This window comes from Temnothorax curvispinosus, unplaced genomic scaffold (genome assembly GCF_003070985.1).
Source record: "Temnothorax curvispinosus isolate PA1 unplaced genomic scaffold, ASM307098v1 QBEX01009010.1, whole genome shotgun sequence".
NCBI classification, from domain to species: domain Eukaryota; kingdom Metazoa; phylum Arthropoda; class Insecta; order Hymenoptera; family Formicidae; genus Temnothorax; species Temnothorax curvispinosus.
This window is the reverse complement of record NW_020218790.1, coordinates 223,340-244,018: the sequence shown is the minus strand read 5'-3', so window position 1 is coordinate 244,018 and position 20,679 is coordinate 223,340. Positions and strand designations below refer to the sequence as shown.

The following is a 20,679-nucleotide window of genomic DNA, read 5'->3' as shown; positions in this document are numbered from 1 at the left end:
TAAATGAAGGAAGACTATATATTCACGCGTTTGCGTCACGCGCGGGGGAAACCACTTTGAGTTTAGAGTTAATCACGTGTAATTTTTATGGTGCGCACAATCTAATCATGAATTCTGCTTCCAGGTGAACAATAGCGCGTAGAAAAGGAAGAACCCGAGCCACCTGGGTGCGGCATAGGCGGAAGGCGAAAGAGGCGGGGAAGTCTCGGAGGTGGTTTTAGATGTTAGAAGGCGCGGGGGTGGCTAAAGTGGCCCCGCCGCCGGGTACGGGTCCCGATGCCGGTCCCCGTATCGCAAATACCCACATTAACCTCCACCCTCGTGCCCAAGGAGGAATCAAACATGCCTTTCATAGACGACGAACTATTCTGGTACTCTGACAATGACGGAAAGATGGATCTATCCCAGTGCCTTCAGGTGAGTGACTAACGGATTTAGAATTTGCATTCTAGAATTCGGGATTCAAAGAGATTCCCGCGATATTCGTGAAACTTGATAGATCGCGCGATGTGATACCTAGAATATATATAATTTGAATTTCATTGCAATAAAGAACAGAATTTTGGATGAGTGAAGCTTGAAGAGATTTGTGTGAAACTTGATTTAGAGTTTGTTAATTTACAAAATATAGAACTTAAATTGCATAAGATAGATATCTGAGATGCAAAATGTGTATGAATTATTAGAATATATTTATACACGGTAGTAAAATAATGTCTACAATCACACAGATATATATTATCAAGATAAGAAAATTCATCGAATTGATCTCAATCTTTGATTTTCCGTGTTTTCAGCAGAGCAACACAGGCCAATCAGTTGAGTTTCCGATGGAGCTAAGTGCTTTGGTAGGGACGCCGACGGCATCGAACGTGCCGACGGAGGAAGGCGCGGGTATGTCCGGTGTCACAGGGGAGGAACTTTTCGATCCCCTGGACTTCCTACGGGAACTCGAGGCAGAGGCCAGCCAACCCACCTCCACCACAACGCCTTCCTACAAGAGACAGAGGCACAACATCGCCGCTGCGAATCCTCTATTAGCAGGTGAATTGTACTGTTGATCTATCCAAACAAACTTGCATAGCTTCATAAAAACCAGATATGCATAAAGAAAATTTTCCACTATTATGGCTGGATTCGGGGAGCGCGCTATTAGCGCTATTTGCTTGTTCTATCCTTGTTTTACACCTGATGAGCGATAAAGACAGAATGATGCAATAGCGCTAATAGCGCGCTCCTCGAATGCAGCCTATGGACGCGCGTAAAATGCAATTGGATAATTTTCGTATGCAGCTATGCAAAGTCTGGATTGACTCTTACTGCATTACCGTATGTTTTTCGTACACTGAGAAAAAAATGTTGTAAATTTGACTAAACTCGTTTAGTTGTAGTGATTTGTTTAATGCAAATATTAATATATTTAAATCAAATATACGTGAGTAATATCAAGAAATTCTGAATCTATTTAAATATAATATTTTTTGAATTAACAAATGTTAGCTTGACAGCCCGTGACCGCTGCATTTAGTTGAATGAAATAATATTTCTTTGAATTACGATTTTTTTTCTCAGTGTATCGACAATATCTCTTTTTGCAATGTATGTACATTAATTGCGTCTTAATATTATGTGTCTAGAAAAATTAGCAGCGCCTTCGACACAAGGGTCTCCAACTTCCATCCCTTATGCCTCAAGGGCGGAAATTAAGACGGAGAACATCCAACCCGAGACGAATAAAGGTAAGTGATAAATACGTTGATTTGCGTCTATTTTGCTTAACGTGCATCGATATGGCAGGAAAATACAGCACATATCGACGATGCGAATTTTCTGTATTACCGACATCAAATCAGCGGTCGGTAATGTACATTTCGTGGGTACTTTTGTACCGAGTAATCCGTACAACCTTCTTTATCTTCGAGCGATCAAATCGGCGCGTATCTCGGTCGGTCAAGTCGCTTTCCGTGCGTGCCGGGAATTTCAATCGCGCATCGCTGAAAGGAAAACCGGCCAAGGTCCCGTGAATCGCAAGCAGACATCCGCGTTAGCGATAATTGCGCGTGTGTGAGACTCGCGTACAGTGACTTGAGAGAAAAAAAAAAGAACGTGTACACATCCATGCGTGTGCGTGCGGTGGCCCAATTCTTATAATTTACAGTCGTGTAGTAATGTGGTACGCGCGCGAGTGCATTTTCGCGCTCATTTTGCGACTTTGCTCTGACAAACGTGAACACATCCGCAAAAATGGCGCTGTTTCACGCAGCGTTATCGAACAGCATGCGTAATGAAAACGTCTCGGTGAACCTTGTTCACACTTGTGCATACACGCATTTTGCGTAGATATATTATGGTTTTATTTTCAAGTGATAACGATCTTTTGTCTAACAATAAGTCGGCTATGCCGAATAATAATAATTAAAAAAAAAATTGCCAGCAGAAGTGATATCTATATAATAATTTGTTCAGAAATTGCGAAATATGTCTCTAAATATCTTTTTAAACTCTTTAACTGCTGAATCTTTCGACAAATGTAATTTTGACGCTTTAAATATCATATTACTTAAACGACAAATAAATTCGTTCGTAACAGTTTATTGCATATGACTAAAAAAGGTGTAATAATTAAAGAAACAATTGAAGGAGTAAAAACCATAGTGGTGTAAGTAAAATTTTTTTAAATATTGACTTACATTACTATGGCTTTTACCCCTCCAATTAATAAGAGGTCAGAATTATTACTTTTTTTTAATATTTTTAAAATTTATATAAATTAAATTTTAATTTCCAACGATATAATTTCTATCTTACAAATAAACACACATATATATTTCTGCACATTTAATGAATTTTATAAGCATCAATTCACAGAACGTATGCACGATAGCTCGATATTTGTAAATAAATAAACGTATATGAATACGGATTAAATACCTAAATCTCCTAGATTCTATAAATTCTAAATTCTACAGAGAGCGTAATTTCTGCAATTCTAATCTTCTTAAATGCTAAATTATAGAGATCGAGAGATAAATACTAAATTATAGATTTCACAGATTTTGTGATCCACTGACTTTAAAGCTTAAAACATAAATAGAATAACAACGCTATGAGATATCTTAATAAAGTTTAAATACGCAAGAAATCTGGTGTTGGATTTACAGGTTTTTTTTTCATTTAAGGATTTTTATCGTTTTGCACTCGGGATTTGATCGTCGATTGGCCATTCAGATTTTTTATACGTCAATTTCAACGCGCGGGTTTTGTCGAACTTTTGACGAGGCGGAGGAGCCTCGCAATTTCGTCCTGACCGCAGGCCGCGACGAGTAATTACGAGCCGTTAGAACACGAATTGAAATGGGTGCTCATCGTTGTTCTTTTCACATTTTTAGAAAGCGGTTGGAAAGTGAGAAACGAAACTTTCTAACAAAACTATTACAAATACAGTTCGAAATCTGCACCCCAATGTTATATCAAATTTAAATCAAATTGCAATAAAGCTAGAATGTACGAAAGCCGCAATACTTTTGCTTTTCACGCCAATAGTAATTTTCTCCATGAGAACCGAAGTTGAATGCTTGACCACTTGACGATTGCGGTTTTTTTTTTTGAAAGAAGAAAGAAAGGGAAAGAAAGAATGCGAAAAGAATCTTTCACTTTTCAGTAAACGCAATAAATTTTATTAAAAATAAAATTATACTAATTGTGAGATAACAACAAAAAGATGAAAGAAATAAATTTTATTTGGATATCAAATTATCTTAAATTACTTGATGAGAAATAGTTAATTTTTATGAATAGAAAAAATACATTGATTCTTATATATTTCACGAGAATTACATCGTTGAAAGATTTATTAAACACGTTTATATCACACAAAATAATTCAAAAGATCAATTTAAAAAATCGCTTACAAAGTTTCCGTTGCGTATCGAATATGAAGCACGATGCATTTTAGAAATTAATTTACATTTTTGTGTTTATTGAAGTATCCACGATTTACATTTCACGCGCGTGCGAGCCAACTCGCTTTAAGTCCTACTTGAAACTGCGTTTTTAATCGAGACGCGAAAGCGGCTTAATCGGATGTAGTTTATTAAGGATGTCCCGCGTGTTATCCGGCAGATTTCGATCGCGATACCTGGTGAACTCGTTAGACGAACGAGCGGGAGGAAAGCGAGCGTATGGCGCTAAATTTACGCTAGTTTTCTGGCGTGCGTCTTCGACATAAGCATCACTTTCACCGAGCACTCGATGCGTAACGCGCGCGCAAAAAGCGGTTTTTCGCCCCGATTCGCTGCCGTTACATGCTCGATCGAGCGGTCGCGCGCGCATGTCGGAGGGATTTTCATTTCTGAACGCGTGCGTGCAATTTGTACGTTTTCGTCTCCACGCGTCATCTTTTCCCTCTCAATCGTCCCGAGGTGACGGCGAAGAAAACGCCGCGCCGACGAGCGCAGCTCGTGAAAACAAAAGTAGGGCAGAAGAAAGTAATCTCGCGTTAAACATCGGAACGCGAATAACTATATAATTCACTTTCGGCTCGTTCCGTTACGGGAGCGACCATCGACTCGGTGCAACATGCACATTTCTTCAGGCGACTTTCCCGATTTATTAGACTGCGATCGGGGCGGAACGACCAAAGGCCTGATGCCTGCCCGAACTCTCTTGGACGAATCCGTTTGAACGGGTCCTAATCCCGTGTTTCAAACTTTGCCAAACATTTCGCAAATCCTGGATTTCTCAACTCCAACTTCTTTACGAGCATCGAATCTTACGGATTCTCGTTGATCCTCGATTCCAAATTCCAAAGAGACCTGGATTTGATTTCGTATTACACGGAACCTCAGATCTACGATTTTTCACTTAGAATTCTCTATCCCGCATTCACGTATACTAACAAATTCTTAAATTTCTGGATTCTATATCGATTTCAAATTTTACTACAAGGTGAGACTCGGTTACCCTAATTTCTATACAGATGTTAATCTTCGCGGTCGCGGCGTGTGACGGAAGTTCCGTGATCTCCTCCGGATTCTATCGCCTACAAGATTCTACACCCCGGGTCCCCCTACGGATTCACGGATTCCGGGTTTCACCGATCGTAGCCTTCTCGGATTTGGGATGCCGCGGATTCCCGGTCCCGAAAACGGCCCTCCGCGTCGCGCCCTCGCCGTTGGAAACGATCCGGGGAATGGAATTCGTCTCGATAACGCGCGCACGACGCGCGACGCGCAAGTGCATCCGTCCCCCTCGTGCATTCCCCCCTCCTTTCGTCTCCCGTCTCCTCTGCCCGCTGCATCCAGCTGTCCTCCACCCGTTCGCTGCACTTGTCGCTACCCTCGTTCCCTTGACCCTCCCCAAACACATAAATTCTCCCCGTCCGCCCGCTTCCCCTCCTTCCGTCTGTCACTGCCCGGTTGGGGCCCCACGGAAATAGATCCGAGATTCGTGCGCGCCGGCTTTCTCCGCTTCCTCGCCTAAGCGGAGAAGAAACAGGTGCACTGTAAAGATATTGCGCCGATATATCTCCCGCCGATGTATCGACTTCGCGGTCATCCGAGACACATTTGCCACGTGACCGATTAAATCCTCTCTGCGCGGAGAAAATCTTTCGCACGACCTTTAATTAACACGTGTAATTAATACGATATTTAAGATACATATCGATTTGTGCTACATGTATTTTGAAGAGTGTTTTAATTAACGTAGTTATAAAGTGTGACTAATGCATTTGTAACGCTATCGGTTTTGTTTTGCCAAGTAACAAGAATTTACGTTCGATAGCATTGGCGAACTTTTGCTCGTCTTTCACTTCTCTCCTTTTTCAACGGTTCATATATTTTTCTCGAAAAATATGCAGGGTGTTTGAAGCGAATCAATGATGAGGGCGATCGATACTCGCCGCTGCTACTCACTCATAAACTCGCTCATAAATCAATCATTAGCTAAAGGCTCAGGCCTATTTACAATAATCGTAATATGCTTTCCCATTAATGAGTGCCAAGAAATATGTTTTTTTCCCCTCCGTGTCGATGTTATCGGACGTTTCAGCAGGAATTGTTCGATATTATACTTCCCAAGTATCACGCGTTAAGTAATCGCGTGGGAACGGACGGGGCAAGGATAAATTGCGAATCTGAGAAAGAGTTTACTATGTAGTGGGTCTAAGTAATTCTATGTTAATTGCTCGATCCCTCTCCCCCCCCCCTATCTCTCGCTTCGCGGTGAGCCACACTTTAAACGGCCCCTCGTGATTCGAGCCGATAACTCGTTTTCAAGCGATTCTATACTCTCCGCTGTTCGACCTTTTACGATTTTCTGGGTTTCGCCCGCGATGTTGTTGTTTTACACAGCTGCCGCTTGCCGGTTGCGTGCTGCCAACAAATCCCACGCGACGTTGCACTTGCCACACTTTTTCTGGAATTTGCGATGCGATGCAACTGCAACTTTCTTGCGAACTTTTACTAACGTTGGGGGAGATCCCTCATTCCACAAATACGGGGACGTTCTTAGAACGTTACAATTTATTTCGATATCGAGCACCGTTATCTTATCACCGTTTTATCTTCGGCATCGAATAATTATACACAATATCTTAGACGATTACATTAAAAGTATTGACAGGTAAAATAATAAGTATATTAACAATATCTTAGGTCTTAAGCTAATAACCCTGGACCGGCATATATTTACTGACAATGAGTGAATTTATTTAAACGGTCGTGCATCAGTAAGTTAAGTAATTAGAAGTTGTTTTTCTCTACCATCCATTAGATATGCCGATACTGCAAATATAGTATCAACTTTTCTCACTCATATATATAATATCAGTTTTGTTTTCTTTTATAAAATATATTGGAGGGGGCTCGCAATGATTTGAAACCGAACGAATAAAAGTCTCGGTAAATTTTAGATTCAAATTGTTTTGCATTTTTCTCAATTATATTCGAACTTTTCTTCTTAAAGGAAAAAAAAAAGAAACGCGCTTCTAAGTTCAAACGACACGCAACGAAGCGGCGCGTTACACGGAATCGCGTGTAATGAGTAGGACTTCGAGGGATCTCGGGGCTGGTTGGGTAATCGGCTTCCTCGTATTGCCACACGCCGCGACGGTGCCACAAGGCGCACTTGTGCGTCTCTCCTTCTCCTCTCTCTCTCTCTCTCTCTCCTCCCCGTCCCTCTTTCTCTCGTATCGTTTGAAAGTGAATTCAAGATGGCCACTTTAAGAGCCGGCGCGGCGAAGCCGCGGCGCTTACGCATTCGCACTCGCACGCGTACATGCGTGCGTGCGTGCGTGTGCGTGCGCGGTGATAGTGCACAGCCGCGTAACGAGAGTGTTGACATTTTCTACAATCAGGTCAGGGCCCCTTGGCCGAGTCCACCGGTATTACCTGTAACCCTCCTTTAAAACGAATTCGCGCATGCGGATGTAAACAACGTTCTTTAGTAAAAACCGATCCTTCTCTTCGCTCCCTCTCCACTTTCTTCTCTCGTCTTCTCCTCGATTTCAAATTGGTATCTTTGGAGACGTCGAATTAGCATGAATAATCTGATGTACGAATAAAAGTTTTTCTTTTGCGAGACTTTTTTACAAACTTGCCTTTCATTAAGATAGGATTTTATGTAGTATATTTATATCGTACACTTGGTTATCTTATCTCGTTTTACTTCATCACAATATAAACAGAAAGGAAAAATAGTAAATAAGAAAAGATGATGTTATATGACTGTCGCGTTTCCTGTTTACACAAAGCGACATCACGGGACAGCTTGGACCGAAGTAGCGCTACTCCAGTTGATCGTAAAGACGTGCCGCGGGATAAAAAGATAAGCTGGCAGGTTGCTCTAGACTGATAGAATCCCTGCAACTTTGACGAGCTCGAACTCGAAGGCCGTCCACTTAACAGGCCATGCAAGCGAACGGACCCGAGGAACCACCTGTTGAAAATCGGCCGCTTTCTGCACAAACACACATCTCGCTGTCGCTATGGAAACTGGAACGCGCGGCAGTTTATTTCGAGCGATTTTTCATGCTGCAACAATTTTGCTCGACGTCTGCCGGTGCGTTGCGACAGATAACGTTACCGCTTACACCGGCAATTTCGGTCAATCGTCGTGTTGATCAAACAGCGATTACATAAAATAGGAGAGCCGGCGGATGCTACTGGATCGCAGTAATATTGATGAGCCACATTAAGGCTCATTTAGATGGGCAAACATTCAAACTATCATCGCATAAAACATTCGTGTTTCTAACTCTCATATTGCGCGGTTCGATACGCGATAAAAAATTTAAAAAATGTACATATATATATATATATACATATATATATATATACGATCTTATTTGATAAAGAATTTAAATTGCTGGGAGAATGTTTTTTTAGCATGGGGGAATTTCAGTCCTCCAGTCCTCGGTCGCGTGAAAAATCGTCCTGCGTTAGCTCGCTCCGAAATTAACGGCGCGAGGTGAAAATCGGTCATCCGACACGTACGAAAACATCGCGGCGTAATGTTTAGATCTCGCCGCGTCGCGTCCCTTGATGCTGACGAGCGAGTGCAGGTTCGTGCGGAAGGGGTTGACAAAAAATTCTGGGGGAGCGATCCCGACTGCAGTTAAGGCGCGTTAACAGGAACACGTGCAGCCTGCCGGCCCTCCCATATCGTAATGTATCGCTTTTTAGGGAGTCGTATGCGTCGGTTTTTAGGAGCCAGGGTTGTTTACACTTGAACTTCCTCGGCAGTCCCCTTTTTTTCGGCGGCTGTCAAAGACCGTCATCCCTTTGGGAAATTCTTGAAATCGGTGTAACCGGAATTTCTCTTTATCTCTCTCTCTCTCTCTCTCTCTCTCTTTTCGACGCCGAATCGAGCTCGAGTTTAAAAAGTCTAATCGGAAATTCGTGAGAAATGCTAATCGAGCCGATAAGAACGATATATGTACATGTTCGTCGAGATACGTATACGTCTATCTGTTCTATTTATTGTGCAAATAAGAAGCGCGTGCAGAATCGCAATTTTGGTTCGCGCATCCATGGCTCGTAAAAGACGCGTTTCGGAATTTTATCGGGCTCATGCTTTTCGCAACCACGTAATTGCGTACAATCGGAAGAAATGTTAGTCGACCGATAAGAACGATATTTCTATCCTACGTCGTCGTGTCGCCGACGACGCGGCAACGACTGTTCTATTTATTACGCAAATAAAAAGCTCTGCGAATCTTATCTCCAAGAAATTAAGCACCGAATTGCAGTTAAGTAATAACGTGCAGTAATTAAGAAATCTACAGTACCTTCACTTTGCGGTTGGTCCGTGAGAAACGTTGACCAATATGAACAATAATTTCTATTGTAATACCTTACTTACTAAATAAATCCTCCAATGTCAAATGAGAATAGTGCTCCGAAAGATCCTATTTATTTCTTTTATTCAAATGAAAGAAGTTTCCTTTTCGTTATATGAAAACAAAATAATTTATTTTATCATTTTTGTCTGCACGACTTAATTATTTTATCCTCCATTATACGTTATTTATTGATCGTGCAAATATGAAGGTACCTCCGTGCTGGAGATCGCGAGAAACTCAAGTCGCGTTTATCAGATCGCACGAAGTCGAGATGTTGAGCGGAGCTCTCGCGGAAGTCTCCAAGGCTCGTCCATTGTGTCGATACCCGGCTTCCTTCCCTCTTTTTCGTTTAAAAATAAAACTCGCGGCGCGGTCGACAATGCGTGCCGGTGCGCCTCGGTAATAATTAAGTCTCGAAGGACGCGCGGGCCGGTAACCTTAATTCCCACGAGCGGCGCGCTCCGTACCTACTCGCGTCGCTGTGTCGTCGTCGTGGTGCTCGTAGTCGTCTCTCGACTTCTGGCTGGTGTTTTCTCAGTAAAAATGCATTTCCGCGAGGCGGTCTCTCACCGACGCTCTCGTCACTACTCGCTTGCTTTTCACAGGGGGAGAGACCATGCGTGGTAACGCAGGGGCAGGAAACGGAAAGCGGGGCGGAGGGAGGAGGAAATTCGTTATGCCCAAGGACTAATTTCTCGGCTCTCTTCCCAGAGGCACGCTACTTGAAAGGCATAGGACGATTTCCGAATCGCGGCGCGAATAGATATGCAAATCTGACCTTAATCCTAGCACGTGCAGCGTGATCGATTACAACCAAGTTTTTACCTTCGATAATAAGCATCGAAGTAGTAGAAAAATAAAAATTATACAGAAAAGAAAGTTGGAAGAAAATATCTAACTCAGGGATAATAAGAATATGAACACAACCCTCAGGAATCGCAATAGATAGAGCCAGTACATAGAAAAAGAGTAAATTTCGGGATTATTTCAAAACTCTCTCTTTCTTTTTCTCTCTCTTGGACGAATTAGCTAATTGTGCCTAACGATATCAGTTTACTAAATCCTGTTTATTTAAATTGAAAATTAAATAGGCGTGGTAAAATAAAAACCTACCGTGTGGATAGTGCTTTAAGAGCCTCCTTTATTCTCGGAGGTTTCCTATATGCCGGCAAGTAAACAGTTTCGCAAGAGTCGCGCAGCGCGAGATCGGGAATTTCCTTATACACGACTCGCCGCGTAGAAAAGGTGCATATGCATGCTCGGCTGTGCCTCGGAATTGGGTTATGGTTATACAGTTAGCGCGAGCGAGCGGGTGAGCGATCGATCGATCGATCCACGGTACAGATCGGTGGATCGCGATCTGAGGTGCAGGTGCTTTTATAAGCGCGCTTCCGCCATCATAATTGCAATTATTCGCTCTGTATGGCGATTATTCCTCGTGATTATTCGCCCCATGTTTATCTTGATTAATGATTCATTTAACGCGAACTGTACGAAGTCAAAAATTCCCTGTAAATAGAGCGTGCGCCAAAAGTCTCACTTGGATCAAAGATTTCTTGATAAATCTTTGATTTGATTGAAGAATCTTATAGACTCCTATAAAGAGAAACGTTCTTGGATACGTGAAGATTTGAGTTCATATATCTGTATAATTCAGTTTCTAGAGACAAAATTCTGTCAGAGCGAAGTCCAGCGGTCGAAGATAAATAAAGAAAAGAAAAAAGGACTCGGCTCTTATTTATTTATGTTTCGCAATTCGGCTTCAGCGAGAGTCATTAAATTTTCAATCGTTCGTCACAACTCGATACGAACTCCCGCTCTTCTCGAAGTTCGGCCCTTCGACATTCGTTTCGGATTTGAGATACGCGGCTTTCGCTACACCCCGTATAATGGCCTCACCGATTATTGACTCCGTCGCGGAATGTAGGTCAGGTGTGTACGACCGCCGCGAATTATCTTTCCTTCTCTCTCGATTTAACGTGCGGCTCGTCGATACTAATCTGTAGAGATCGGAGACAGCGCGTTGTCGCGATTTTTTGAACGACGGGGGTACGAGGGAAACGTGATCCGAATGACCCAGTGGCTGGAAAATTCTGACGATCTTTTATGCGCACCGATAATCCGTTTTTTTTCCGATTCGCCCAACCGCAGTATGCTAATGATCAGGATTTTCCGTCGGCAGGTGCACATCTCATCTTCGAGTGCCACGTGTAAGCATGCATAACGCATTCTCTCGCGTTTATGTTATTACGAATCTGCAATTGACGGTCGTTCTGATGAGCTGTTGCCAGAAAAAAATCCGATGATTGCCAGTGTTCATCGTTAAATTGAGCTCACGATAGAGTTTAACTCTTTAAACTCTTTAAGCTCAAAATTAGTCACTAAAGCAAAGTGCGTGATTTCTATTGTGTATAATGTAAACGTACGATGAGACTGGACTTTCATATCGTTATTAGCGACTAAGATAAGAAAAAAGAGGATGTAAAAAAATTCAAAGAGCTAGTTATATATCGCAATTACGTATCGCCGTAACGACTCCATTCTGTGCTAATGTCATCCAAATACCTCGCACGATGTTTGCTGCATCATTAATAAGATTATATTCTCCGATATGCTTCATTTTCTTCGCGGGAAACGCAATAGAGGTTTAATAGCGATATTAGATGAGGTTAAAAATTGAGAATTTCTGACAAACCGAGATCTCCCATGAGACGCGCGTCTAGCGTAGCAACAGAAAACGAGTTTCCATCCTCGGCGTCGAGATGCATCTCACGCGGATATCTCCCCCTCACCCTTGGGAACGCACATCCCGTATGAAGTCATGAAATTTTATAAAGCCCGTGTTTTTCGCAGACGCGTGGCGAAAAAAATTGTGCCCCCGGGAGAGAGAGAAAGAGAGAGAGAAAAAGAAAAAAAAATCTCGCGTACGAATTCGGCAAGATGACATGACGCGGAGACGCCATCAACGTGCGTGCGTGTGCGTCGCGATTACACACGCGTGTGTATCACGCGGTATCACCGCTCGCCGGGGGCGGTCATGGGGAGAGAGAGAGAGAGAGGAAGGGAAGAAATATACGTGTACGGCGGCAACGCAACAGTTTAGAGTGAGGTGTTACGTCAGTGAAAGTGTTATGCCAATGTGGGCCGAGGCTAACCTGTGGAGCCCTGTCTCCGCGCGTACGTGCGTCGCGTTTGTGTACGTGCGGGGTACACGAAACTCCCGTGTAACGTATGCAGGTACGTATCGACGGCTCCGCACCCCGCTCGATCCCCTCACCCCCAAGGCCCCGCCGATAATCGAGATTGGATCGTAATAGGAACACGCGCCGGAAGTCTCGCGCTCGAGGAAATTCCTCGGCTGCTCGAGTTATGCGAGTACTGCAGTCGGTGTTACGGCGCACACCGAAAAAAGGTCCCGCTAAATTCGAACGGGTCGACAGTTTCGCTTTGCGCAAAAAGAAGGGCGAATTTTGTTGGTAAAATTGTTTTGTAAATTGCATCAAAATAATTGACAGACGTGAAGAGTAATGTGTTTTATTTAGTGTAATATAATACGTGCATTTACATTGTTGAATAAGAAATTATAACTTATTGTAAAATTATAACTTAGTACGTTGCATGTTACTTGGTATTCGCTGGATATATTTGATTTTATTAAATATACATATTTTTTTCATAAATCGCGTACTACTCGGATTGTGGATTGACACAATTTAATTGTTTGGAATAAATCTGTCGCTCTAGACCATGCGAATAACCGGAAAGATACGATAATAATTTCTGGTCTTATATAGATTGTATTAATTGTATTAATAATAGTAAAATAATAGGAGATTGAAAAATGTATTTGTAACGAATTTATAATATATGTTTCGTATAATATTACGTACGATACATTTTTTTTTTTTCATAAATTCTATGCGGTAAAAAGTCAGGGTCGACGTGCCCTTTATAATGACACCGTAGATTACATTCGTTTTCCCGATCAATTGATTATTCGCGAGTATTGTTAGGTCGTCCGATGACGTCTTTTCTCGGGTATGCCAGGTCCCGGCGATATAATGGAATGTAATTGCCTTGTACGTGGGACGTATCGATTGCACGATGCGAATTGAAACAGGATGCAGATCCTCGACGTGTTCCTGTTCTTCTTCGTTAACAGAACTACCACAACAATTAGAACCTTTCTGGTGAGATCGTTATTGAGTATTAAAGGTACATTTTTTAAAATTATTGTAGGTGACAGTTAAAGAGATTTTTTTTCAGTCAAACTTCAGGAATAAATAGTTCACAGAATATTTCTTTGGATAATTTTAAACGAAGCTTTATTAAACGTAAGGGCAAATTTGCGATGAATAGTGCCTCATTAAATTTTTGTGAAAGAGATAACAATTCAACAAGATCTCATATATTACATATGAAACATAATGATTATCTTAATGTTAATAATTTGACGATGAAGAAATTCTCGGAGTGTCGTAAACGTTCGATTAGAAAGACAAGCATGCATTTTGCAAGTGCCTATATAATAGTATAATAATCTTGTAATATCGACTGCGCATGAGTCGCGCATCTTATCGTTAGAATTACAGTATTAATTGCGTCTGTCTCTCCCATTTGGATACACCATTTCTTCTTCATCAACCGAGAGATATGCCTGCGGTCACACTAATTTGTGGAGTAATTTTTTTTTTAGATATAGACCCAAGTCGTCAAGATAATCAATCATCTGATTTTTCCGTGCGGAATAATTTTGCGAGCGGAATTTGCGGAGCTTACGAAATGTCCCTCGACGATTTTCATGCAAGGAAACGTGGAAATGTATGTCACGCTGGCACACGCGTAATTTCCATAAAATGACTCTGACGAGGCTTTAAAAAAAGTTTTCCTCGCGTAACGATGATTATTTTCAGAAAAAACAATATTTGAATAGTCGAATCGAATTCGTCTCGACGATTTCTAATCAGACATCTGAAAAATTTCTTCCGCTTTTTAATCAATATGCATTATATGAATCCATTAAAATTTTAAGAATAATGATATTTTATCGGGAATGGTCTTTTTTAGTTGAGGGCATTTTTATTTTAAGTCTGATTTATATATATAGTGCGTCTAATCGATTTTTTTATTTCTATGATATGTTAGCGACAGTAATGTGGTTATGATCGACTTTTCATATAAATTCGAAAAACAGCAAAAGTAAGATAATAGAACTCTCTCTTAGACTATTTCTTTCCTGAATTTTTTATTTGACTTATAGTCACAATATCTACTTTGCGATTTAGTATAATTTTCTAGCGATTGCGTGCTATTTCTCGTTGGAAACATATCATTAGATACGAAACTTATTATCGCGAAAAATCGAAAGTCGAAATTAAATCAATTCGGACGCTGTGCGGTCCATCGCGTGAAGACGAGTGTCCTCTTTGCCGCAGATTCCGTGATAACGCCGGCTTGCATAACGCGTTACCTATAAATCAACGTCGCTTGTAATTCCGCACAGATAAAGGAACCCGCTTGTGTTTGGAAAGCACGTTAATGTCGGTCATAAAAACACGATTCAGCATCCTTGAGAAAGCGTGTAATTAATTTTCATAACAGTTATCTTTAATTGTTTTCTTGATGGCTGTACAATATTGTCTGTCGAGAATAAATCCTATTTCTCGACTCGAAAATCTATTCAACGAAAAAGAGAAATTGCAGTTCCAATGCAAGAGATTTATTAAAATAAAAAAAAGAACAGAATTGTGTGTGATTTGATTACAGAAATTGTTTATTAGAATAGAAATAGAAATAGAAGTTAGAAGTTATAGTGCAAATTATGGAGAAGATTCGTAAATAGACTCGACACAGATCGTAATCTCCCTCTTTCTTCTTCTCTCTGAAAATTTTATCCGTAAACGAAAAATTACATGTCTAGCCAGTAAAAAATATTGATCGGTCTCTTAGGATACATTGCCAACTTTAAAATTAATATAAGACGCTTTATTGTTAAAGTTTAACGACAGCAGTAAAAACAGCGTCAATGATTTTATAACGAGTATTAGATATGATATGACTATTACGAATGTAAATATGTATATCTCATGGAAATGTAACGATATTTTCGAAGCTATATGTAAGCGTAAAAAGAACAAGCATAGTTTATCCCGCAAATTGAATTATATACGATTTGTCTAATGTTGTGACAATAATTTGTATGTCTTCTAAAATATTTCATCTTGTCGTCTCAAGGTATCGCTGATATCCGACGACAGCGAGATATTATTCAAGACAGTCTGGGTGAGTAAATTGGATTTAGACGACTGTGTCTTTAATAGACAATCGCGTCCGAATTTGTGCTTGCAAGTGGCAGCTAAGAAGAGATCATCCTCAGCATAACTCGGATCAATATTTTGGCGACATCGTCGAAATGCGGATTCGTCTCGCGAAACTTCTCCGCGTGCCTCCTCCAGACGTAATTTTCCCACCGCCACAGTTTTGTTCTATCGAAATTCAACGTTTTCTTCTCATCACGATAACAAATCGTGCGATAAATCATACGTCATGATTCGTTACAATGTTTATTTATCCGTCCCGATGTTTGTGTGATGATTTATTTATTTAAATTAATTGTTGAAGATATGAGAGTTTGTTTAAGACTCAACAATGTATCCTATGAGACACCTCATTGTTTTATTGCTTGGAATTGCAATTTCCTGTTTACGTTGTATTTGTTCGCAATTGTACTATCTTTTTTTCCTCTCTCGTCGATATCTTATTTTTTGTCTATACGGATAGTGATACGGTTCATATCTTTACGGCATGCTCTGTTATTTCTTACGTCTGAAAGTAAACAGTTTCGAATCCAAGTGAATGTTCTAATATCTTGTAATCAGTTTTTCAAGGAGAGATTCGCTCCGTTAGATTTATATGAGATTCGATATTCATTACTAAAATGATTACAATCGGATTTTTCGTTTTCTGTTGTTCTTCGATTGTCGTCCTCGTTGCTGGAGTTAGGCGCGAAGTGCGGCTGCCGAGGGGTCTTTAAATTAAATGCGGGAGCTTCGTTCCGATTGGTATCGCGAGGAGGAGGAAAAGCCGGGCGGACATGAGAACACGAGGGAAACTGACATGCAGACGACGCGCAGGAAGTCGGCTTCGTGTCGTCACGAATCCGCCGCGTACGTCTGCATCGTCGGCTGCGAGTGTTGCTACCGTGTCCTGCGAAAGCAAGAGGTTGAGACAAAATAACAGCCTTGTGGCGCATACACGACATCGTCATGGTTGTGGTAGGCCGTGGTAGGTCTATTCTATATACTCACGCCCTTGAAGGGTCCGCGACTCGGAAAGATGCACGCGCGATCTAGATACCACACGGGGGTTTGGGGAATTTTCCATCTTTTGCAGTCGCTTTCCATAATCGGCGGAAGCGCGCGGTTATCATTTTTCCGCGAATTTTTACTTATTATTATTATTACTATTACTTCTCCGGTGGTGCTTTGGAAAACTCGCGCTTCGGTCGCGCGGTTTTTCCATCACGTGATACACTGTTCCGTCGAGTAAAACATGAGACAGCACGACCGAAGTGAGATGTGAGCTAAGTCAGATATCGATTTCATGGGACACAATTGGCCATATTTAGCTACCAGATAATATAAGATTATTGAACGACGCACCAGGTCGCAGACATTTTAATATCAGTTTGTTTCAAAATTAATTTACGAATCGATTTATTGTACGATGAAGAAACGCTGGCGGATGCGATATCTTTTGTTCGTGATTTAAATGGGGGGACTACGTTACCCCTAATAGTTTTTACCCAATAATCGCTAATATGCACGATGCGTTGAGAAACGATAGAAGGCGAGATAGAAGGACGTGAAGGAAATAATCGATTCGATGGATGTTGTCGAAGCAGCGAGATCACGCGCCGCGCGATTGAGAAAAATAATTTATCATCGAAAAGCCCCCGGGGATCGCTACGAAATATCGCGCATCCGGCATCACGTGCTGCGAATGCGCATCACGAGCGCATATACCGCTAGAGCGTGTGTTGGGCGCGAAGGGCGAGAGAGAAAGATAAATGGCGAGATTGTATCTCGATTCCAGAAAATGTATTTTTATCGTTGCATCGTTCTCAGCGTCGGCGCTCCGGTGGCACGATGAAATAATTCCCACGTGATCATAAGTCGGGCTCTAGACGATATGCGCGAATTAAAACGCGAGTTAAAATATCGAGGCCGCCCCGTTACGTGTTGAGGGAAATGTGAAAAGTTAATCGGGCCGTGATTTTTCAGTAGGAGCCCCGAGTACCCAGCGATTGTATTATTCACAGTCGCGTATTGCAGATAAAGCTGGGAGAGAAAATGTTAGGCAAAAGCGAGAAAATGTTTTAAATGATTCTACTAAAGAGGAAGTAGGCAAAATGAAATCCCAGTATTATTGGTTTAGCCACCTTCATATAATAAAAGCAATATAAACGCGATTATATTCCGTGCGATCGTAGATTAGTATCGTACCTTGCATTTTGGACAGAGATTTCGCTGACCCACGGACCGTGGTCAATTTCACGAGTGCGCATCTTCGGCAATGCAAACATTGCACGCGCTTCTTCCATGTTATGCTGCTTATCTTTATACGCTCTGATACACGAAGATACGCGCGCCACGCGACGACGAGCAGCATCATCACCTGTTTGCGGCCGCGTGAATAATTTCGATCACGGCTATTTCGACGTTCTCGCGTGCATTATAGACGAACGTGCAGACAGAAGATGTCTCTCTTCTTCCGCGATCGATCCGACGACAACGACGACGACGATTCGCGTAAGCTCGTAGAAATTATTTCTGATCCGTGATGGCGAACACGTGTGATGATATTCACGCCGCAAATTGGGTCATCAGACGGCGCCGCCCGAAATCCGATAATTATCTGAAAAGATGTAATCTGCTCACGATGGCGTTATTAGTCGACGTCGCCGTCGTCGTCATCGTCGTCGTCGTCGTCGTCGTCGTCGTCGTCGTCGTCGGTGCTAAAAATCCTTGCAACGATCGCGCTTATTTCCAGGCACCAATAATTCCGAATCGTCTGCGCCGTCGAGTTTCCACCGTGAGAAAATCTATAACGTATTTACCGAGCGGACCGCGGTCCGCAAATAGCGAAAACCGATGCGAAAACCGCGAATATCGGTCGTCCCGTTGAGAACCGACGGGGTCAGACCACGAAAATTGAGTCCGCTGGGGAACGCGACGCTCGATTATCCCGTGAACTCGACTCGTTTTTGCGCCGTCTTCTGCGCGAGCTTATTTCGTTACTTATTAACGAATGCATCGCATATTCCGTATTCTGTAACCTTTCGCGCTGCAAACTCGCTAACGAAGTTTTGCATTACGTCGTGATGATAAAGTCATAAAAGATAATCCGTTATCTTCGATCAGAATCCGTGAAAAGAAAATAAATCTGCAGACGCGCTTGTTTCGAGCAATTTTTATAAGGCTGCCAATGTATTGTATGTCGATAGGTGAAGCAGTATCTTTAAGGGCAGCACCAGGCAGGGTGATTTTCGTCTCTCGTGAGAAACCTCTCGAAATCGCGAGAAATTCTTGACTTAACACGTAAAGGATTGTGTTTATGACATTATCATAATTACGACACAACATAAACCTACAACCTACAACGAAGCTATAGTGCGAAAGGTTACGGCACGGGTCCGCCGGCTTCGATTGACGCAACATGCGGGATACGAGTCTCGGAACTATCGCCAACTTTGTGAGATATAGGAGTCCTCTGATGAAATTTTACCGTCGCGATCGGTTCTCGCGATCACGTAGAACGATCACATAATCCCGATCGCAAGTGGGCAAGCTCTGCGGAACGCAAGGATATGTCGGAACGCCAACCGTTCTACGCACAATCACGATTAATAACACGGTAGCGAAATCAATCCATCGGCGAGACGCAACGTGTCCTTCACCTAGAAAGACAGATAGAATTAGCATAAACACGCGCTAGTAAGCGGCACGTCGCTATCTAAATAATATAGGCATTTAAATGCTTTTTATCGAAGCGGCGCACGACTCGCTCCAACAACTACAAAGTTTCAAAATACCCTCAAGGATTATTAATAGATTTAGGCCTCGATTAGTTGAACATCGTTTGTCCTAATATACATACACGATTTCTCCACACATTTGTTCGATAAAAAAAGAATAACATTTTTCGTCTTGTAGAATGTACATACTATTAACGCGTTCGACGAGAAGATGATTATATTTCCATATATATCTTTTTTTTATATTAAAACCACTCTGTAGACGATCTGTAATATGCGTCAGAATTTATAAGAAAAATTATAATTTTATGTGCTGTGTAATATGAAAAATATTTGAAAAATCATAGTCTCCATGCATACATCAAATAATATATTAAAACACAAACGTGTTTTAAAACCTGGTGTAAAAAATATCGAGATACATGACATATAAAATTGAAAATAAAATTTTATTTATATTTACGCGAACTACAGATTGTTTGAAGTAGGTTTTATTCATGAAATATAATACAATTTTTTCTCTAGAGATTGATCGTTGAATTATCTGTACATTGTGAACATTGTAAACAAACAGAGATCAATGATGGTTTTATTTTTATCATATTTTTGCGACACGATCCCTTCTGGTTGGAAATATACCGTTTAGTTACATCGACGCGACGGTTCAAATGCTCCTCGCGCACATTTCGTATTCCACAAAATTCTGTTATGGCTGTCATCGGTAGTCCCGCGACAACAACCGGCATGGATGGAGAATCGTTTCGAGGACGTCGCGAAAACGTGGCTCGCCGTGTTTGGCGAATTCACGAGAGCCACGCTCATGAAAAGTGCAACAGGAGTTTGCTGTAGCCGCGGGCAAAAAGCTCGTCACCCGGTATAGAATTCGCGGTGAGCGAACACACGTCCCGGTATTTATATGTAATAGAACAGCTTACCCCACAGAAAAAAAGATCGATGAGATATATCAGAGACCGGTCTGCAAAATTAAGGACATTCCCTGCGGCGATTCAAAAATGGATTAATATATTTTGCGTCCTGATCGGATGTATATGTAGGGTAATCTAATTCTATTGATTAATCGTTAGCCGCGCAATTTTCTCGATAGATTTTAGAAATGGTACTATATAAATGAAGAATAAATTTGTCATTTGGTCGAGTCTCTTTAAAATTTAATTCGTGAAAGGTCTTTTATTTTCAATCATTTATAAATTATTAGTAAATTGTTAGTCAATAATTATTAGTAATTTTTCGACAAATTAGCACAAGAATGTCTTTGTCTCGGATTAAGTAATAACGATCG

General features: G+C 41.5%; 1 protein-coding gene across 5 annotated transcripts in view; it reads left to right on the top strand.

The window, feature by feature from the left end:
* Positions 1–20,679, top strand: part of LOC112458587 (ecdysone-induced protein 74EF) — a 187,510-nt gene that overhangs the window by 57,517 nt on the left and 109,314 nt on the right. For 4 of the 5 annotated variants that reach the window (XM_025022297.1, XM_025022300.1, XM_025022299.1 and 1 more), the window contains exons 2-4: positions 125–417; positions 798–1,044; positions 1,638–1,739. In XM_025022297.1, the coding sequence (XP_024878065.1) occupies positions 277–417; positions 798–1,044; positions 1,638–1,739 (490 nt within the window). In that variant the 5' untranslated portion in view covers positions 125–276. The remainder of the gene's footprint in view (positions 1–124; positions 418–797; positions 1,045–1,637; positions 1,740–20,679) is intronic. The other variant, XM_025022298.1, reaches the window with a different exon arrangement.